This window comes from Colletotrichum scovillei (genome assembly GCF_011075155.1).
Source record: "Colletotrichum scovillei strain TJNH1 chromosome Unknown Contig00004, whole genome shotgun sequence".
NCBI lineage: Eukaryota > Fungi > Ascomycota > Sordariomycetes > Glomerellales > Glomerellaceae > Colletotrichum > Colletotrichum scovillei.
Window position 1 is genome coordinate 1,529,560 of NW_023336262.1, and position 15,865 is coordinate 1,545,424.

At 53.1% G+C, this 15,865-nt stretch overlaps 5 protein-coding genes across 5 annotated transcripts; 4 read left to right on the forward strand and 1 right to left on the reverse strand.

Annotated features, from left to right (window-relative positions):
* Window positions 1-379: 379 nt before the first annotated feature.
* On the forward strand, window positions 380-892 carry HER10_EVM0012967 (uncharacterized protein; the record flags this gene model as incomplete). The annotated part of the gene is made up of 1 exon (XM_035482341.1): window positions 380-892. The coding sequence occupies one exon, from the start codon at window positions 380-382 to the stop codon at window positions 890-892; it is 513 nt and encodes a 170-aa protein (XP_035335502.1).
* Window positions 893-1,334: 442 nt separating this feature from the next.
* Window positions 1,335-4,141, forward strand: HER10_EVM0003636 (DNA repair metallo-beta-lactamase; the record flags this gene model as incomplete). Its single annotated transcript, XM_035473303.1, has 1 exon — window positions 1,335-4,141. The coding sequence occupies exon 1, from the start codon at window positions 2,258-2,260 to the stop codon at window positions 4,139-4,141; it is 1,884 nt and encodes a 627-aa protein (XP_035334817.1). The 5' UTR covers window positions 1,335-2,257.
* Window positions 4,142-4,187: 46 nt separating this feature from the next.
* On the reverse strand, window positions 4,188-5,068 carry HER10_EVM0002117 (U6 snRNA-associated Sm-like protein LSm2). The gene is made up of 4 exons (XM_035471843.1): window positions 5,003-5,068; window positions 4,747-4,894; window positions 4,542-4,644; window positions 4,188-4,479 (listed from the first exon to the last, which is right to left on the reverse strand). Exons 1-4 carry the CDS (start codon window positions 5,014-5,016, stop codon window positions 4,448-4,450), a joined length of 297 nt encoding a protein of 98 aa, XP_035334695.1. The 5' UTR covers window positions 5,017-5,068; the 3' UTR covers window positions 4,188-4,447.
* A 251-nt stretch (window positions 5,069-5,319) lies between these two features.
* Window positions 5,320-6,770, forward strand: HER10_EVM0009714 (8-oxoguanine DNA-glycosylase; the record flags this gene model as incomplete). Its single annotated transcript, XM_035479191.1, has 3 exons — window positions 5,320-5,566; window positions 5,623-5,959; window positions 6,012-6,770. The coding sequence occupies exons 1-3, from the start codon at window positions 5,448-5,450 to the stop codon at window positions 6,768-6,770; spliced, it is 1,215 nt and encodes a 404-aa protein (XP_035335255.1). The 5' UTR covers window positions 5,320-5,447.
* Window positions 6,771-7,168: 398 nt separating this feature from the next.
* Window positions 7,169-11,355, forward strand: HER10_EVM0006565 (splicing factor 3B subunit 1). Its single transcript, XM_035476148.1, has one exon. The coding sequence runs from the start codon at window positions 7,274-7,276 to the stop codon at window positions 10,922-10,924; it is 3,651 nt and encodes a 1,216-aa protein (XP_035335022.1). The 5' UTR covers window positions 7,169-7,273; the 3' UTR covers window positions 10,925-11,355.
* The last annotated feature ends 4,510 nt before the right edge of the window (window positions 11,356-15,865 follow it).

Sequence of the window (15,865 nt, forward strand, 5' to 3'; positions counted from 1 at the left end):
TCAACAATAACCATACGGGCCCCAATACCCAAGACGATGTGAAAGGCGGATGTCGACAAATACCTAGCCTATGTAGGCTCAATATCAATGCTCTCTTTACAGCTTGTTTCCTTTTGAGCTCCCTTTTCTTCTTCGCACATGTTCTTTCTGTCGTATCATGGCTGAGGTAAACAACCAACCGCAACACCCCATCAACAACTTCATCAGTGAGCTTTGCCAGGATTGTTCCATTATCCGCAGTATCTTTGAAACAAACTAAACGCGCAGCAGGACAGACGTACCCAGCTCTCTTTTCATCCAAAACAGAGAAACACAGTCACCTTGAGTTTTGAGAGCGCGTTTCGCTATCGACACTGGCATACGCATCGAAGTCTCCGCCATGGACTATTTCAACCAGCAGCAAGATATTGATGACGCGCATCTCCTGGCGACAATGCTGGTGTACATGATCGTCGGTCGTGACATTATCACCGCCCTCATCGTGGTCTTGGCTCTCCGTTCCGCCATCGTGGGAGCCACAACGACCTTGATGCTTCGCTACTTCATGTTGTTCTTTGTCCGCCACATTATCGTCTATACGACCGAGGTTCCCTACATCATCCACAAGAAGAGGTGGACCAGCTTCTGCCGCCGGTATCAACTACCACGCAACGTCGCAAGATTCGGCTCCTTCTCCTACCTCTGTATGCAATTCAGCCTATTTGCCGTCGAGGCCCATCTGTTTCGGCGTTGGCGCCAGCATCGGCTCGATGGGGGCGCGAATGTACAGGGCACCGGTGTGGCGTTGGCGGCTATCATCACTTCTATCACCGCCTATACGCTGCGCCAGGCGTACATCAAGGTGCTCTTCCTCTGGGAGCTCATGCGTAGCAGCCGCCGAGCCCTCAACTGAGGCACCAGCGATGTGGAACTCATTGTCTATGCTACAGAGTACTGATGAGGCCTTCGCACTCTACTACGGATGGGCTTTCACATGCTTGTACGAAGCTCGGGCTGGGATGGAGATCCATGGCTTTGCGTGAAGCTACATGGGAAGACCGGGGAACAGGACGCAAGAGGACTCGGTTAAATCAAGCAGACATCATCGCACTTGGCGTAAATAAGAATAAAACACCTGTTCCAAGATCAAGACTGTGAGACATTCTTTTCATAAGAACATCGTGCTCAGGGATGGTTGTCTCCTTATACATTGCTGAGCATAATTTTACACCGGAGCTAAGACCAGGCACTATAATATTTCGGAAAGAGCACGTGACTTCGCGACGCACCCCAAAAGACCCCGCGATTTTCGTGTTTTAGTCAGTCCTAGCCCCAACGTCATTACTTTTTGACCACTTCGCCCCTTGTCCAGACTTCGCCTCCAGATTTCGCCCCTTCGACTCGTGTAGCACAATGCAAGTGTAGATGGCGGTCTCGACAGTACTTGCAACATCAGAACCCTCGACAATTCGGATCTCTTGAGAAGAGCACCCATTCACTGGGCATTTGTGGCAAAATGGGCCCTCCATCAACGGCAGCGCGAAAGAGGCCTACGACGACTCCCAAAAAACCATTAACCAGGTTGCCTCCTTCGAAGAAGCCTGCAGGAAAACCCAATGCTAGCATTCTGAGCTTCTTTCAAAAGGCCGAAAAGCCCGAGCAGACGTTGTTTATCGATGGCCACGAAAAGCTCATTGTTCCCCAAAAGGAAGATGATGAGGTGCCAGAGATATATGATGCCGAACCATGGGAGGAGGAGGAGAGGTTTAATGAGGTTGAGGTGCCAAACAAGAAGCGGCGGCTAAGCCAAGAGCCCGAGAATGACGAAGGGGAACAGTCAGCCGCAAGAGATTCCAACAGCCCTGTGGTGTCCGAACCACCACCCTCATCACCCACAGAGAGGCCTTCTAAGAAGGTGGCCACTAAGCGGAAAGGCCCCTTTCTCGACGAATCTGACAGTGAAGAAGAAGAAGCGCTTCCTACAGCTCGGAAATCAAGTCTCATCGGTGCTATTCGCAGTCGACCGCCCATCGTCCCACCGGTCAAGTCGGAGGACGACGCGATGTCTCCGGCAATGAAGCAAGATAATGTTTCTCCGCCGTTGGTTCAGCTGGAGGAGGAAGAAGAGGAGGCAAAACCGCCAGCGACGGAAACGAGCTGCCCGCCACCGCCATTGAAGGTTGAGGACTCGATCGACGCCGAATTTGCAAATGTTGACGACTTTGGTGACCTAGACGATTTCCCCAACGACGAAGATTTCGGCGGCGAAGAATACCGCATGATGCAGTTCATGGAGGAACAAGCCCGTTTGGAAGCAGAGGCCGAGGCTGCAGATACGGGCGACTATTCTTGCGACGAATTAGCCGATCCTGTACGGCCTAGCGATGCCATGGTGGCCAACTGTCCCATTTGCGACGGCACACTTGCCGGCATTACACCTGACGAAGCAACACGACATGTGAACGCCTGCCTCGATGGCAACCCAATTCCACTGCCCCAACCCAAGGAGACTAAGAAAGTCAAAGATGAAGTCGCCAGACCGCCAATCCTTGAACCCCCTGAAGTAAACAAACGACTTGCTCGCGCAGCAGTACCACGAGAGGGCCAAGCCAACCCATTCAAGCTGAGCGAAGTCCAGAACAAGTCGACTTCTGCCTTCACCAAATTGATGTCTGGTCATGCTGAAGACGCTGCGTGGGCCGGCGCCGCTGCTGCAGAGCATTCATCACGTGGGAAGCCCGCGTATCAACGGACCTGTCCATTTTACAAGATAATGCCTGGGTTCTACATCTGCGTAGATGCCTTCAGGTATGGTGCGGTCAAGGGATGCAATGCCTATTTCTTGAGCCATTTTCACAGCGATCACTACATCGGCTTGACTTCCACCTGGACGCACGGCCCAATATACTGCAGCAAAGTCACCGGAGACCTGGTCAAGATGCAATTGCGAGTTGCTGCTAAGTGGGTTATTGCTCTCGAGTTCAATCAGACGGAGGAGGTCCCGGGCACCGAGGGTGTGACCGTGACTATGATCCCTGCCAACCACTGTCCCGGCAGCTCCCTGTTTCTGTTTGAAAAGACAATGGGAAAGGGTCCAAGTGCGAGAAAGCAAAGAATCTTGCATTGTGGCGACTTTAGAGCCTGTCCAGCTCAGGTTGCCCATCCTCTACTCAAGCCGGACATACAAGATTCGGCATCGGGCAAGCTCAAGCAGCAAAAGATTGATGTTTGTTACTTAGACACGACCTACCTCAACCCTCGCTATTCTTTCCCGCCTCAGAACGACGTAATAAAGGCATGCGCAGACATGTGCAAGTCACTTGCTCCAGACCAAACGTCAGAAGACAACACGTGGGACAAGATCAACAGAGAGGCTGGCACGGAGACGGTCAGCAAGTTCTTCACCAAGACAAATGCGGAAGACGCCACTACAAAGGCGAAGAAGAAAAACGCCCCAAAAGAACGTCTCCTTGTTATTTGCGGTACTTACTCGATTGGTAAGGAGCGGATTTGCAAAGCTATTGCCCAAGCTCTAGGAAGCAAGATATTTGCGTCCAAGTCGAAGATCCGCATTGTGTCCAAACTCGGAGACCCAGAGCTGACGGCACTTATGACGGATAATCCGCATGAAGCTCAGGTTCACATGCAAATGCTGATGGAAATCCGCGCTGAGACACTACAAGAATATCTCAACGGGTACAAGCCGCATTTCAGTCGTATCGTAGGGTTTCGACCTTCCGGCTGGAACTACCGGCCACAAGGCGCTAGCAAGGCGGTGACAGCTAGCACTCAACCTGGCACGATTCCGATGACACAGATTCTGCAAGGCAAGGCCTGGCGGCCTCGGTTTGGGGCAAAGGATTTCGTCGCGCAACGTGGCAGCACGAAAGAAGCCATGTGCTTTGGTGTGCCATACAGTGAGCATAGCAGCTTCCGGGAGCTGACTATGTTCGTGATGTCCCTGCGCATCGACAAGGTAGTACCCACGGTCAATGTCGGCAGCGAAGTATCGAGGAAAAGGATGAAGGGCTGGATTGATAAATGGCTGTCTGAGAGGAGAAAGGGCGGACTCGTGCATCCTCTCGAAGGCGAAGATGCCGAAGGTAAAGAGGTTGCACTGTGGAACGGCAAAGACAGCCGTGGAGGAGGCGTCTGGTGGTGATTGCTTGCTTCATCAGAATAGCATAATGAATAACGAGTACCATGCGGTCGGGCGCAACTCCCGTTGAACGTTTGATTTGTTTCGTAGATCTCTGTCTGGATATCATATCCCCTCATCTCATACTCCATGAGGAGCTGCCACACCAGGTCTTGCCAGACGCCAAAAATATCGTTAAGCACGTGTACCTAGTTGTGAGGTTTGGCCTTCATTCCACCACATGGGAGAACCGGCTTTTTCAGTGCCCCGGTCATATCGCCATGATTCACAAGAGTCATTCTGAACTCCTACTACTCTTTTACCAATAGCCTATTTGGCCTTTGCGGCCTGAGCAGCAGCCTCTGTGGTGGGGTTAGCGCTATCCCCATACCTGCGATGAACGTGATGGAAACGCAAGACTCACCTCTGCGCGTCGCGTCCTCCAGGAGGGGCACGTCTACTGAGCCAGCAGGCAAGTGTACATAACGAACGACGGAGCCACGGATGAAGACATTCTTGACAGAGCTCTGCATGGTTTCGTTAGCGACATTCTCAAGGCTGGCTCTTCGGCCACACAAGGATACGTGAGATGAGAGCCTTGGTACAAGGGTGGAAGGCGGCAGACGGACCAGATGCGGGTACTTGAGCTCCTCGACGACCGAAATCTCCTCCAACTTGATGTTGAGGTACTGGTCGACGCTCTTGAGGATGCCGCGGATCTGGATGTCGTTCTTGAGCTCGACGGTGACCTCGTGGTCGATGAGCGTCTTGAAGAAACTAGCAGGCGTAGCGTCAGTGATTGCATCATCCAGCCTGCGCGGGGCGCAACTCTGGGTTTGAAAGCCCGTGGATTATCGCGTTCCCCGAGTGAAGCTCGAGACTTGCCTGAAGAAGAGCATGGTGGGCGGTTGGACTGGATGCTAGGGTGTGATGAGCCGCTCAGTAAGGTCGTGATGCTCTTGATTGAATGCGAAGAGGTGTGGGGGCTTGCGTACTGTGTTTCTATACAGTGTGCACGGCTGTCTCGGTATTGGACTTCACCATGAACCACACTGTGATGTGGCTTAGCCCTTGTGGCTGACGGCTTCCGCTAGAGCCAGTTCTGTGGTGGCAACTGGCCACTGAATCGGCCAGTCCGTTCAGGGGAAGAACTCGCAAAGTGATCAGCCTCAGCAGCGACTTTTATTCAACTTCATGTGACTCGCACATCTTCATATCGATTATTCTGGTTTTCTGTTCCCTTTCTGATACAAGGCTTGGCATCTTCTAGAGTCACTGTCATTCGTTAAAGTGACCCTACGAAAAGCTTGGTCTCTGAATACAACAAGTTATGTCTGTGGCCAGGGTGACTGAATGGCGGAAACTGCCGCTTAGTCTGGCTGAGCTATGCATTGACACGACTCTTCGATGTGGCCAGTCCTTCCGATGGCGTAAAGTCAATGACATGTGGTCAGTCACATTGAGCTCTTGGTATTATGATTCAATTCCGCTAAGATTTCATCTAGGTGCTGCACGTTGTATGGTCGAATCGTGTCATTAAAGCAAGATTCAACTCACCTGCATTACAAGGTCACTTGGCCTACGAAACCAACTTATCCGCTCACCCCTCCAAGTTTTGACAGCGAAGCTAGTGAAGATGACACAGAGGAGTTACTACGGCATTATCTGAGCCTCAAGTTGGACCTCAAGTCTCTTTACGAGGAATGGTCGAAAGCGGATCCCAACTTTCGCAAGAGGGCCCCAGAGTTTGGAGGTGTTCGTATGCTGAGCCAAGATGCATGGGAGGCATTGATATGCTTTATCTGCAGTAGCAACAACAATATCGCCAGGATATCGCAAATGGTAAGAACTGCTGCAAAGTGGAAAAAGAAACCCAGGACTGACACTTGGACAGGTTCACAAGCTGTGTCTACATTACGGCCCGCTGATTGGGAAGATTGGGGACGAAACGTTCCACGATTTCCCAACACCAGAGGCTTTGACGGGAAGCTCAGTAGAGGCGCATCTGAGGGAGCTCGGGTTTGGCTATCGCGCAAAGTACATCGCGCAGACGGCTTCAATTGTGGTCAATGATAGGCCAAAGGGATGGTTCGAGAGTCTTACCAACCCAGAGAACCCATGCTACATCAAAACGGCCGAGGGATCTAAGCTGCCACAGTGTACATACAAAGAGGCACATGAACAGCTGCTCCAATTATCGGGCGTAGGCCCCAAGGTGGCCGATTGTGTCTGTCTGATGGGCCTGGGTTGGGGTGAGGCCGTGCCGGTGGACACGCACGTCTGGCAGATTGCCCAGAGAGACTACAAGTTCGGCAAGACCAAGACCAAGACGTTCAACAAGGCGATGTACGATGCCGTGGGAGATCATTTTAGGGAGCTCTGGGGTAAGTATGCGGGCTGGGCGCACTCTGTGCTCTTTACGGCGGACCTCAAGACCTTTTCTGAGCGGACAGTGAAGAAGGAAGAGGACCAGACGGTGAGGGTGAAGAAGGAGGTAACCGTTGATCAAGAAACGCCCATTTTGGGTCAGAAACGTAAGGTTGTGAAGACAAAGGTCAAGGTTGAGGTTGAGCATGAAGTGCCCGACACTGCCCTGCTAGAATCATCGCCGAAGCGGAGGAGAACACGATCGCAGGCTCGAAAGACGAGCTGATACCTCTACCTTAGTTATACGACTTCGTCATGCTCGACATGAGCGACATCCTACCAAGTTGCCTACTCACTAGCTTCGCATCCCCGGCCACGTCTTGAAGCGCGTAGACAAAGTTTTGTAGCATTGATTTACTGTGATATGCAGGTGGACCTAGCTGAATCTCTCAGATAGCTTCTACCTCATCTTATGCAGGTGAAAGCCATGAAAAAATAAAATTGATATCGTATTTGTTGTTGTTCACCAGTCGCGGATGGTCTCAGGTTGAGGTGCAGAAGCTCCCAGCCTTGGCGTTCTCGGCTAAAATTCGGGCGCCCAAATTCTGGTGGCGTCGCCGACAGCAAAGCTTTTGCCTGCGCAGATTGCAAACTCTCCTGCGACCCGGCCATTTGCTACCCCCTTCAGCCTCATCAGCAACACAACAACCATTACTGATGCGCGCCGCCATCGTCGATCGCCCACTTGCATCTTCAAGTGACATGAAGCAACCTTGCCCATAATTCAAAATGTCCGACGCAGACTTCGAGACTGTCCGGAAGCTCCAGGCGGAGCGCAACGCTGCCGCCGCTGCGAAGAAGGGTTCGACCACTTTCGACCCGAACAATCAACGTGCCGACGCTGGCACCAAGCAGAAACTCACCGATAGCTTCGACACCGATCTGTACGATCGAAATGGCGTCGACAAGTTTGCCGGATACAACACGTCCATCCCGGCCGGCGATGACGATGATGACGAGATGGAAGACACCGACAACACGCGCCGTCTCGTCGGCCAGTACACGGCATCGCGTGAAATGATTGACGAGTTCGCACGCGGCGATGGCGTCGAAGAGGATGATCCCTTGGCTGGCCGGGGCGAGAAGAGCAACAGGATTACCGATCGCGAGACAGACTACCAGAAGCGCCGATTCGATCGCGGTCTCTCCCCTTCCCGAACCGATGCCTTCGCCAACGGAGACAGCAAAAACGGCGACAGCTACCGCGAGATCATGCAGCGGAGAGAGCTTGAAAGAGAGGAGGAACGCGTTGCAAGGGAAATCCAGGCCAAGGCCGCGAGGGGATCCGAGGAAGACGGCAACGTCGCCCCAGCGACTCTGAGGGACGACGATAAGGAAAACGCGGAAGCTGGCTCTACCGATGCTGTCTCGTCTGGAAGGAAGCGCAAGAAGAGGTGGGATGTCGCGACCACGACAGCTGACGAGGAAGCTGCTCAGCCATCTGAGCCCGCCAAGTCGAAGCGCTCGCGTTGGGACCAGGCCCCCTCTCTAGAGCCTGCAGATGCACCAAAGAAACGGTCGAGGTGGGATCAGGCCCCTTCGGCCACTCCAATGGGTAACCAGGGTCTCGCCACGCCAATGCACCCGTCGCAGGCGGGAAGCGCAGCCTTGCCTACGACTTTCGGTACGGATATCTCAGGACGCAACGCGCCCATCAGTGACGAAGAGTTGGACGCGCTTCTCCCAGGCGAGGAACAGGGGTACAAGATTCTCGAGCCACCGCCAGGATACGCTCCGATTCGTGCGCCTGCTCATAAGCTCATGGCTACGCCAGCACCGCAGACTGGGTTCATGATGCAGGACCCTGACGCCGTGAGGTTGAGCGGAAAGCCTGTGCCGGCAGAAATCCCGGGCATTGGTGACCTGCAGTTCTTCAAGGCCGAGGATATGGCGTACTTCGGTAAGCTGACCGATGGCTCTGACGAGAACAGCTTGAGCGTGGACGAAATGAAGGAAAGGAAGATCATGAGGCTGCTCTTGAAAGTCAAGAATGGTACTCCACCGATGCGTAAAACTGCTCTGAGACAGCTCACCGATAATGCCAGGCAGTTTGGAGCCGGTCCGCTCTTCGACCAGATTCTTCCTCTGCTCATGGAGAAGACTTTGGAAGACCAGGAGCGTCATTTGCTTGTCAAGGTCATCGACCGTATTCTCTACAAGCTCGATGACTTGGTGCGGCCATATGTCCACAAGATTTTGGTCGTTATCGAGCCGCTGCTCATCGATCAAGACTACTACGCCAGAGTCGAAGGTCGTGAGATCATTTCCAACCTCAGTAAAGCGGCTGGTCTGGCTACCATGATCAGCACGATGAGACCAGACATCGACCATGTCGACGAGTACGTGCGAAACACCACCGCAAGAGCGTTCGCTGTTGTGGCGTCTGCCCTCGGTATTCCGGCCCTGTTGCCTTTCCTTCGGGCAGTGTGTCGCAGCAAGAAGTCATGGCAGGCCCGTCATACCGGTGTCAAGATTGTGCAGCAAATTCCTATCCTAATGGGCTGCGCCGTCCTTCCGCACCTCAAGGGCTTGGTCGACTGCATTGGCCCCAACCTGAACGATGAGCAGACCAAAGTCAGGACAGTCACCAGTTTGGCTATTGCTGCGCTTGCTGAAGCTTCAAACCCCTACGGTATCGAGAGCTTCGACGATATCCTTAACCCGCTGTGGACTGGAGCTCGCAAACAAAGAGGCAAGGGCTTGGCTGGTTTCCTCAAGGCCGTTGGCTTCATCATTCCGCTCATGGACGAGGAGTATGCCAATTACTATACCAGTCAGATTATGGAGATTCTCCTTCGCGAATTTTCCTCCCCAGACGAGGAGATGAAGAAGGTTGTCCTGAAGGTTGTGTCTCAGTGCGCTGGTACTGATGGTGTCACCGCAGGCTACCTCAAGGAGCATGTCCTGGACGAGTTCTTCAAGAGCTTCTGGGTGAGAAGAATGGCCTTGGACAAGCGCAACTACAGACAGGTTGTCGAGACCACCGTCGACATTGGCCAAAAGGTCGGCGTCAGCGAAATCCTGGAACGAATCGTAGTGAACCTCAAGGACGAGAGCGAGGCCTACAGGAAAATGACCGTCGAGACAGTGGAGAAGATTGTCGCTAGTTTGGGCGCAGCAGACATCGGCGAGCGTCTCGAGGAGCGCTTGATCGATGGTATTCTACACTCGTTCCAGGAACAAAGCGTGGAAGACATTGTCATGCTCAACGGTTTCGGCTCTGTCGTCAACGCCCTTGGATCGCGCTGCAAGCCATACTTGCCCCAGATCGTCAGTACTATCCTCTGGCGATTGAACAACAAGTCAGCAACAGTACGGCAGCAAGCAGCCGACCTCATCTCACGCATTGCTATGGTCATGAAGCAATGCGGAGAGGATGCCTTGATGGGCAAGCTTGGTATCGTCCTTTACGAATACCTGGGTGAGGAGTACCCTGAGGTTCTTGGTTCCATCTTGGGAGCTCTGAGGTCGATCGTCACGGTTGTCGGTATTACACAGATGCAACCTCCTATCAAAGACTTGTTGCCAAGACTTACCCCTATCCTGCGCAACCGACACGAAAAGGTCCAAGAAAACACCATCGACCTGGTCGGTCGTATCGCGGATCGCGGCCCCGAGAGTGTGAACGCCCGCGAGTGGATGCGTATCTGCTTCGAGCTCCTCGACATGCTGAAGGCACACAAGAAGGGCATCCGTCGTGCCGCCAACAACACTTTCGGTTTCATCGCCAAGGCCATCGGTCCCCAGGATGTGCTCGCCACGCTGCTGAACAACCTTCGCGTGCAGGAGCGTCAGTCCCGTGTCAACACAGCTGTTGCCATTGGTATCGTTGCCGAGACTTGCGCCCCTTTCACTGTTCTTCCCGCCCTCATGAACGAGTACCGCGTTCCCGAGCTCAACGTACAAAACGGTGTGCTCAAATCCCTCTCTTTCCTGTTCGAGTATATTGGTGAGATGGCCAAGGACTACGTCTATGCTGTCACCCCTCTGCTCGAGGACGCTCTCATCGACCGCGACCAAGTCCATCGACAGACGGCCGCATCTGTCGTCAAGCATATCGCGCTTGGCGTTGTCGGCCTTGGATGCGAGGACGCAATGGTTCATCTCCTCAACCTCCTATACCCCAACCTCTTCGAAACGAGTCCACACGTCATCGACCGTATCATCGAGGCCATCGAAGCCATCCGCATGGCAGTTGGCCCCGGCGTCGTTCTCAACTATGTATGGGCAGGCCTGTTCCACCCTGCGCGCAAGGTGCGGCAGCCTTATTGGCGGCTGTACAACGACGCGTACGTCCAGGGTGCCGATGCCATGGTACCATACTATCCCAACCTGGACGAGGAAAAGGTTGACAGGTCAGAGCTTGCAATCATGCTCTAAGTTTAGGAAGAACACGGGAAGGGAGGGATATTAGAGGCAAGCGGGGCATAAGGTTCAACGGGTTTTCAGGGTTTTTTACTTCTACGATATCCAAGAAGGGATGTGTTCTTTTTTTTTTTTTTGTCCGGGTCCGCACAGGCTCTAGGGGAGCGTGTTCCGAGAGCGAGCGAACAGACGGGCCGCGGGGGTGAGGCTCTGATCCGAGCTTAGGGGAAGGAAGAAAGAAGAAGCAGAAGAAGAAGAGCAAGAGACTTGTAGCGCGTGTTCGACGGGCGCAGGGTAGGCAGCCATTGTACTTGAGTCATAATACTCGCATCGTGTAGACTTTTCTTGTTGTTTTTTTTTCTTCATGTGGTGGAGCATTCAGAGCAGCCAAAAAACAAATCAGCGGCGTTATTTGATCTTAATGGGCAGAATTAAAATTCCACGATGAAAGCTCCATTTTGATTCTTGTTGTTGAGAACTTGGGATACCAGTAATAATTCCCTCCTTTTTTTTTCCCTACATGCTTCCTCATCTCGCTGTGCCCGCAGAAGCCCCCCCGGGTGACCCTGAACTGGAGAAACGTGCTCGTCCGTTCGCTGTAATATGACTCGGGGTTTCCGGACGGCGGGGTGAAAATGGGGTGGGCTGTATCTCGCTCGAACGGCTGTCTCCGTGAAGCTTTTCACGTCTCACGGGTTACCGGTCTGAAGGCGACGGGGATTCTTGTTCCCACTCTGTGAGAGAACTCTGCGGATTCTGTAAGGCACCGAATGAATGGGGTTATAGTAAGCGGCAAACGACCTTCTCTGGATACAGAGTTTTTCGGCGAATGCATCGTAGCTAGATACCTAATTGAACACCGACCCACGACCGGCTGGCAAATGAGGTAGAGAGTTTGTACGCGGAGGATGAACGCATGTTTACTATCTCATCCGTGTGTATGGTACCTATATGATGTGGGATCCGTACGGCATGCTAAACTATTGTTCTGACCCGCTCGTGTTCAGTGTGTCTTCTCGACAAGACGTGGCGTGTTGACAATGTATACCTGCCCGCGCCCTATTCACATCCTGAACCCTTCCCTCGAAATGAATGTTGTCCAAACCACCCCAGTCTCGGCACGCCGGCAGCGGGAGTCAAAGAGGCATTAGGGGACTCAGGGAGCAAGTGCCAACAGCCAAGATATCCATCCGTAAGTGACTACTTACTATCCTATATTCAGACATTGGGAAACGGGCGCAATGCAAAGCAAGGACCAACATCTAACGTCCACACCCACTCGCCGATATTGCGGGATGAGGAGGAGGAGGAGGAGAAGAAGAAGAAGAAGAAGAAAAAGCTTGGGGCCTGCCGCCCTAGTAGGGGGAAGGGGGAAGAAGCTTGAAAGCTTGACACACGATTCAGCCTCGTCTTGCCTAGCTACACTTGTATTCCGCATATTGTACGGAGCACACATAGAAGAAGAGGAACCACATTTACACTCAAAAATCAACAATTTCCAAATGCAGTCTTCCCGGGTCATCTGGTGTATAGCGGAGAGCTGGTGGGGCGAAAGGGGGTGTGCTCTTGAGTCTTGATTGCGTATAAGTCATGTTTTGGTACAATACTGTGTATTCTAGTCATGTTCACCGAGCATTGTATATCGGGAAACCCGGACCCCCCCCGCTTGTCGTCCCGCGGCCACGGGAGTGGGAGTGGGAGAGAGAGAGATTGATGAACGGGGAAAGGCACAGGAGAAACCAGAAAGGAGGGAATCTGTTCTTCGGAATATGTCTGCTGTGATAGACCTCCGCGAGCCCACGGGGAGTCTGGGGATGGGAAGTCATCGTGAACTTTTGCCCGACCCCCGCCGCGCGATTCAAGAAAACCAGTCAGCCTCGGTCCCATCGGCCGTCTTGCGTCCTCAAACGCGTTGCGTATAGCACAAATGTATTACCACAACAACTCTCTTAAACTGGGGAAACTCTGCAGCCCCGTTGAAAAGGTCTGAACTATGAAATCTGAACCCCATCATCATCATCCCCGATTCCCCCAGTGCCCAGCTTGATCCAAGCAGGAGGACGTGGGAAAAATAGAATCGTGTCCTGGTATACATGTCGTCCAAGGATGGCCCCGATATAAGTTTACCCAAAGGTTGAAGAGGATTTTGAAAACGCCGATCCATCTGCCTTTCCACTTCGGCCCAGCGAATGGATTAGATGGATGGATGGCCTTGCTACCGTCAGGCACAGCTCACGTGTTCCTTATTGCGTCGGCGGATGGTTAAAAATAAGCATCCCACATATTGGTCGAAAGGAAGAGGAGAAAAGTTTTACAAACATGATCCTTTCCCACCTCCGTACGGGGGAGAGCTTGGCCCCGTGCCGCAGGAACAACCGGGTGAAAGGGTACCTTGTTTGGTTGACAGAATGAACCACTTATTCAAGCTTCCCAGCTTGAATAAAAATTTGCAAGTCCCTACCGCTCTCACGTCAATATCGTCAGTCAATACCTACTCAAGTGTCGTCGCCGTCCGTCATTGTCGTCGACGCCGCGATCAGCAGTACCACCGTACCTATCTTGTGGGTCAGAGGGCAGCATATCGCCGTCCCCTTCTCCCCTCTTTTGTGTTGTTTGAGATGTCGACGGAATGCAACTCACTCAGGGGCAGGGCTGGTTTGGATGGTCGGTTGGCACGCTCGGCTGGCGGTGGGCTGGCAGGCTGCGGGTTGCGCTCCTGATGTTGCTGTCGGTACCACGCTGCCCTTATTAGTTTGTTGTTCTTGTGTTCCCTCCCCCCTTCCCCTTCGCTGTATGGTACAGTTCCCGTGGGGAATGGAAAACCCCTCCTGTCGAAAAATGCGAGATTCAGGTGAGCCAACGCGGGTAGATTGTCGAATGTTGTAGTGTAAAATATGGAGGGAAACGGGATCAAGGTCTCGTTTCAAGTGCAAAGAGCCTCAATTCCTGAGTTCGCCAACCTCATCGCAAACGGTTCGCTATGTAAAGTTGCTACCTAGGCCTGGTGGCGCTGCGACTGCAAGAGGCGACATCGGAAAGTGAAATACGGTCTTGGTCTCTGCCGTGGGCTTGCTCTTGCTCGGATATGCAAACCCCCGAAAGTGCCCACCACGCAAGGTAATCCGTACAAGCGAGCGGCTTTTCTGGCTCCTGAGACATTCCGTTGTTTTCGTCCAGCGGTTTGCGGACATCCGCGCCGTCTCATACCCAGCTCACTACCATAAAGCGCCCCATCTTTGCTTCCTTTTCTCCAGGCCGCGTCTACGTATGTTCTCAAGCCTCGCTGGCAAAGGAAACGGTCGCGACGGCGTCAGCGTTGCCTCTCGCGCAAAGGGACACTGCGGGGGATCTGCGCGCCTGCGTCAACTGGGTAAACAGAGTTGAGGCTAGACGGCCATAGTTTGGGCTGACTTGAGGCGTTCCTAGTGTGATTATCGCCCTTCTACAGTGCTTGGACCAACCACTTCAGTCCCCTATACTCCGTATTGGTGTTCCTCTCTCAAGCAACGATCGACATTTCACCCCCGGGAATTATTTCAACTCCCGCGGCGCCGTCTTCATCTCTAAATAACGTGGATAACGACCAAGACTAAAACAGTAAGCACTGTCTCGGTGATCTCGGCCAAATTCACTGGCAGGACAAGGACTCTTCGCAGGAGGAATTGGCGAATCTTGAGGCGGGCATAGCGGGACTCTCTATGGAAAGACATGTTCGAGACAGCCACAGCGGAAAGCCGATGAGACTCAGATTCCCTAGACAACGTTGCCTCATTTACATGCCGCCTCCATCGAACCACTAGACCAAGGGCATGGAAGGCAAGGCGTGTTTAAGGTATGCGGTACGCATTCAACTAGACCACTGCGCCATGTCTCATCTGATTAGAAAAGAGTCGTCACAGACACAGATAATGAGGTTGTAGTGCCGACGCGCCGTTGTGAACTTTTGATCCAAAGGAGGGGGGGGGGGGGGTGGCGGTTTTCAGTATCCGAGAATGGGCATGCTCACAAGCAACAGAATGGTTTCGACCGTGTTCGACAGAACAGAAGAAGACATATCGATAACTGGCGTTTCGTCCCTAGATCATATCGGCATCGTCCTCGTGTCGTCTCATGTGCGAGATCTCCATGATCGTCATAGATCATCGTTGTCATCGTGCTGTCGTCCCTTCTCCCACGAGGATTCAACATGGCCCGAAAGCTTCCCCAGACTGCTCCACCCCATTTTGTTTACCAAGCCGCAAGAAGCAGGCACTGCTGCACTGCTGCACTGGCAGGCAGGCCGCCAGCGTGCCCCGTGACCATCCAAGTTCGGTGAAGGCAGCGGCGGATTTACCGCGGGATTGCTGATTAGTGCATATGCAAATGCTCAGCAGGCGCTTCTGGGAACAGAGTTTGCGCCAAAGGCGCAGGGCTGCGCAAGGTGCAGGTTGGCGCATTGGAATACACTGGTCAGCGCATTCCACTAGCAAACGGTTTGGCGCCGGGGGACATTCGGAACGACGAAGTAAGTTCTCGCAAGCTTGCAAGTTGCAGGGAAGATGACGGAGCAACTGTGCCGTCTCCTCGACTGAGCGAGTAAGTCAAGCTTGGCAGGCCATGACTGTTGAGTGGTTTTGAGAGTGACTCGAGCAGCGCCTGACAGCTATGGAGGCACGGAGGTATTCGTATAGCAAGGACGAGAGGGATGGCAGGACATTATGAGCACCTGCTGAATTCCAGATCTGAAGCATCTGTAAGGGAGGATGAGTGCGGACAAGGAAGGTATGGAGGGAGCGTTGGCGCGGGGGTTGCGCGTCGTTGTATCGGGAAGGCCTTGTCCGAATCAAATTTGCATCTGGAAAGCCTCATCCTCAGGGACTGACCCGGAGAACGAGAGTGGCAAACCGCAACAGCTGTGTACGACAACGCAAGGCACGGGGCAGGCTGCGCAGGCGCATGCATCTGCAAATGCAAATG

Coding starts and splice junctions, on each gene's coding strand:
- HER10_EVM0002117 (XM_035471843.1), bottom strand. Junction 4,645..4,746: donor AGCTCAAGTACCCGCATCTG/GTCCGTCTGCCG, acceptor GAAACCATGCAG/AGCTCTGTCAAGAATGTCTT. Junction 4,480..4,541: donor GGAGGACGCGACGCGCAGAG/GTGAGTCTTGCG, acceptor ACCCCACCACAG/AGGCTGCTGCTCAGGCCGCA.
- HER10_EVM0006565 (XM_035476148.1), top strand. CDS start 7,274: ATGTCCGACGCAGACTTCGAGACTGTCCGGAAGCTCCAGGCGGAGCGC.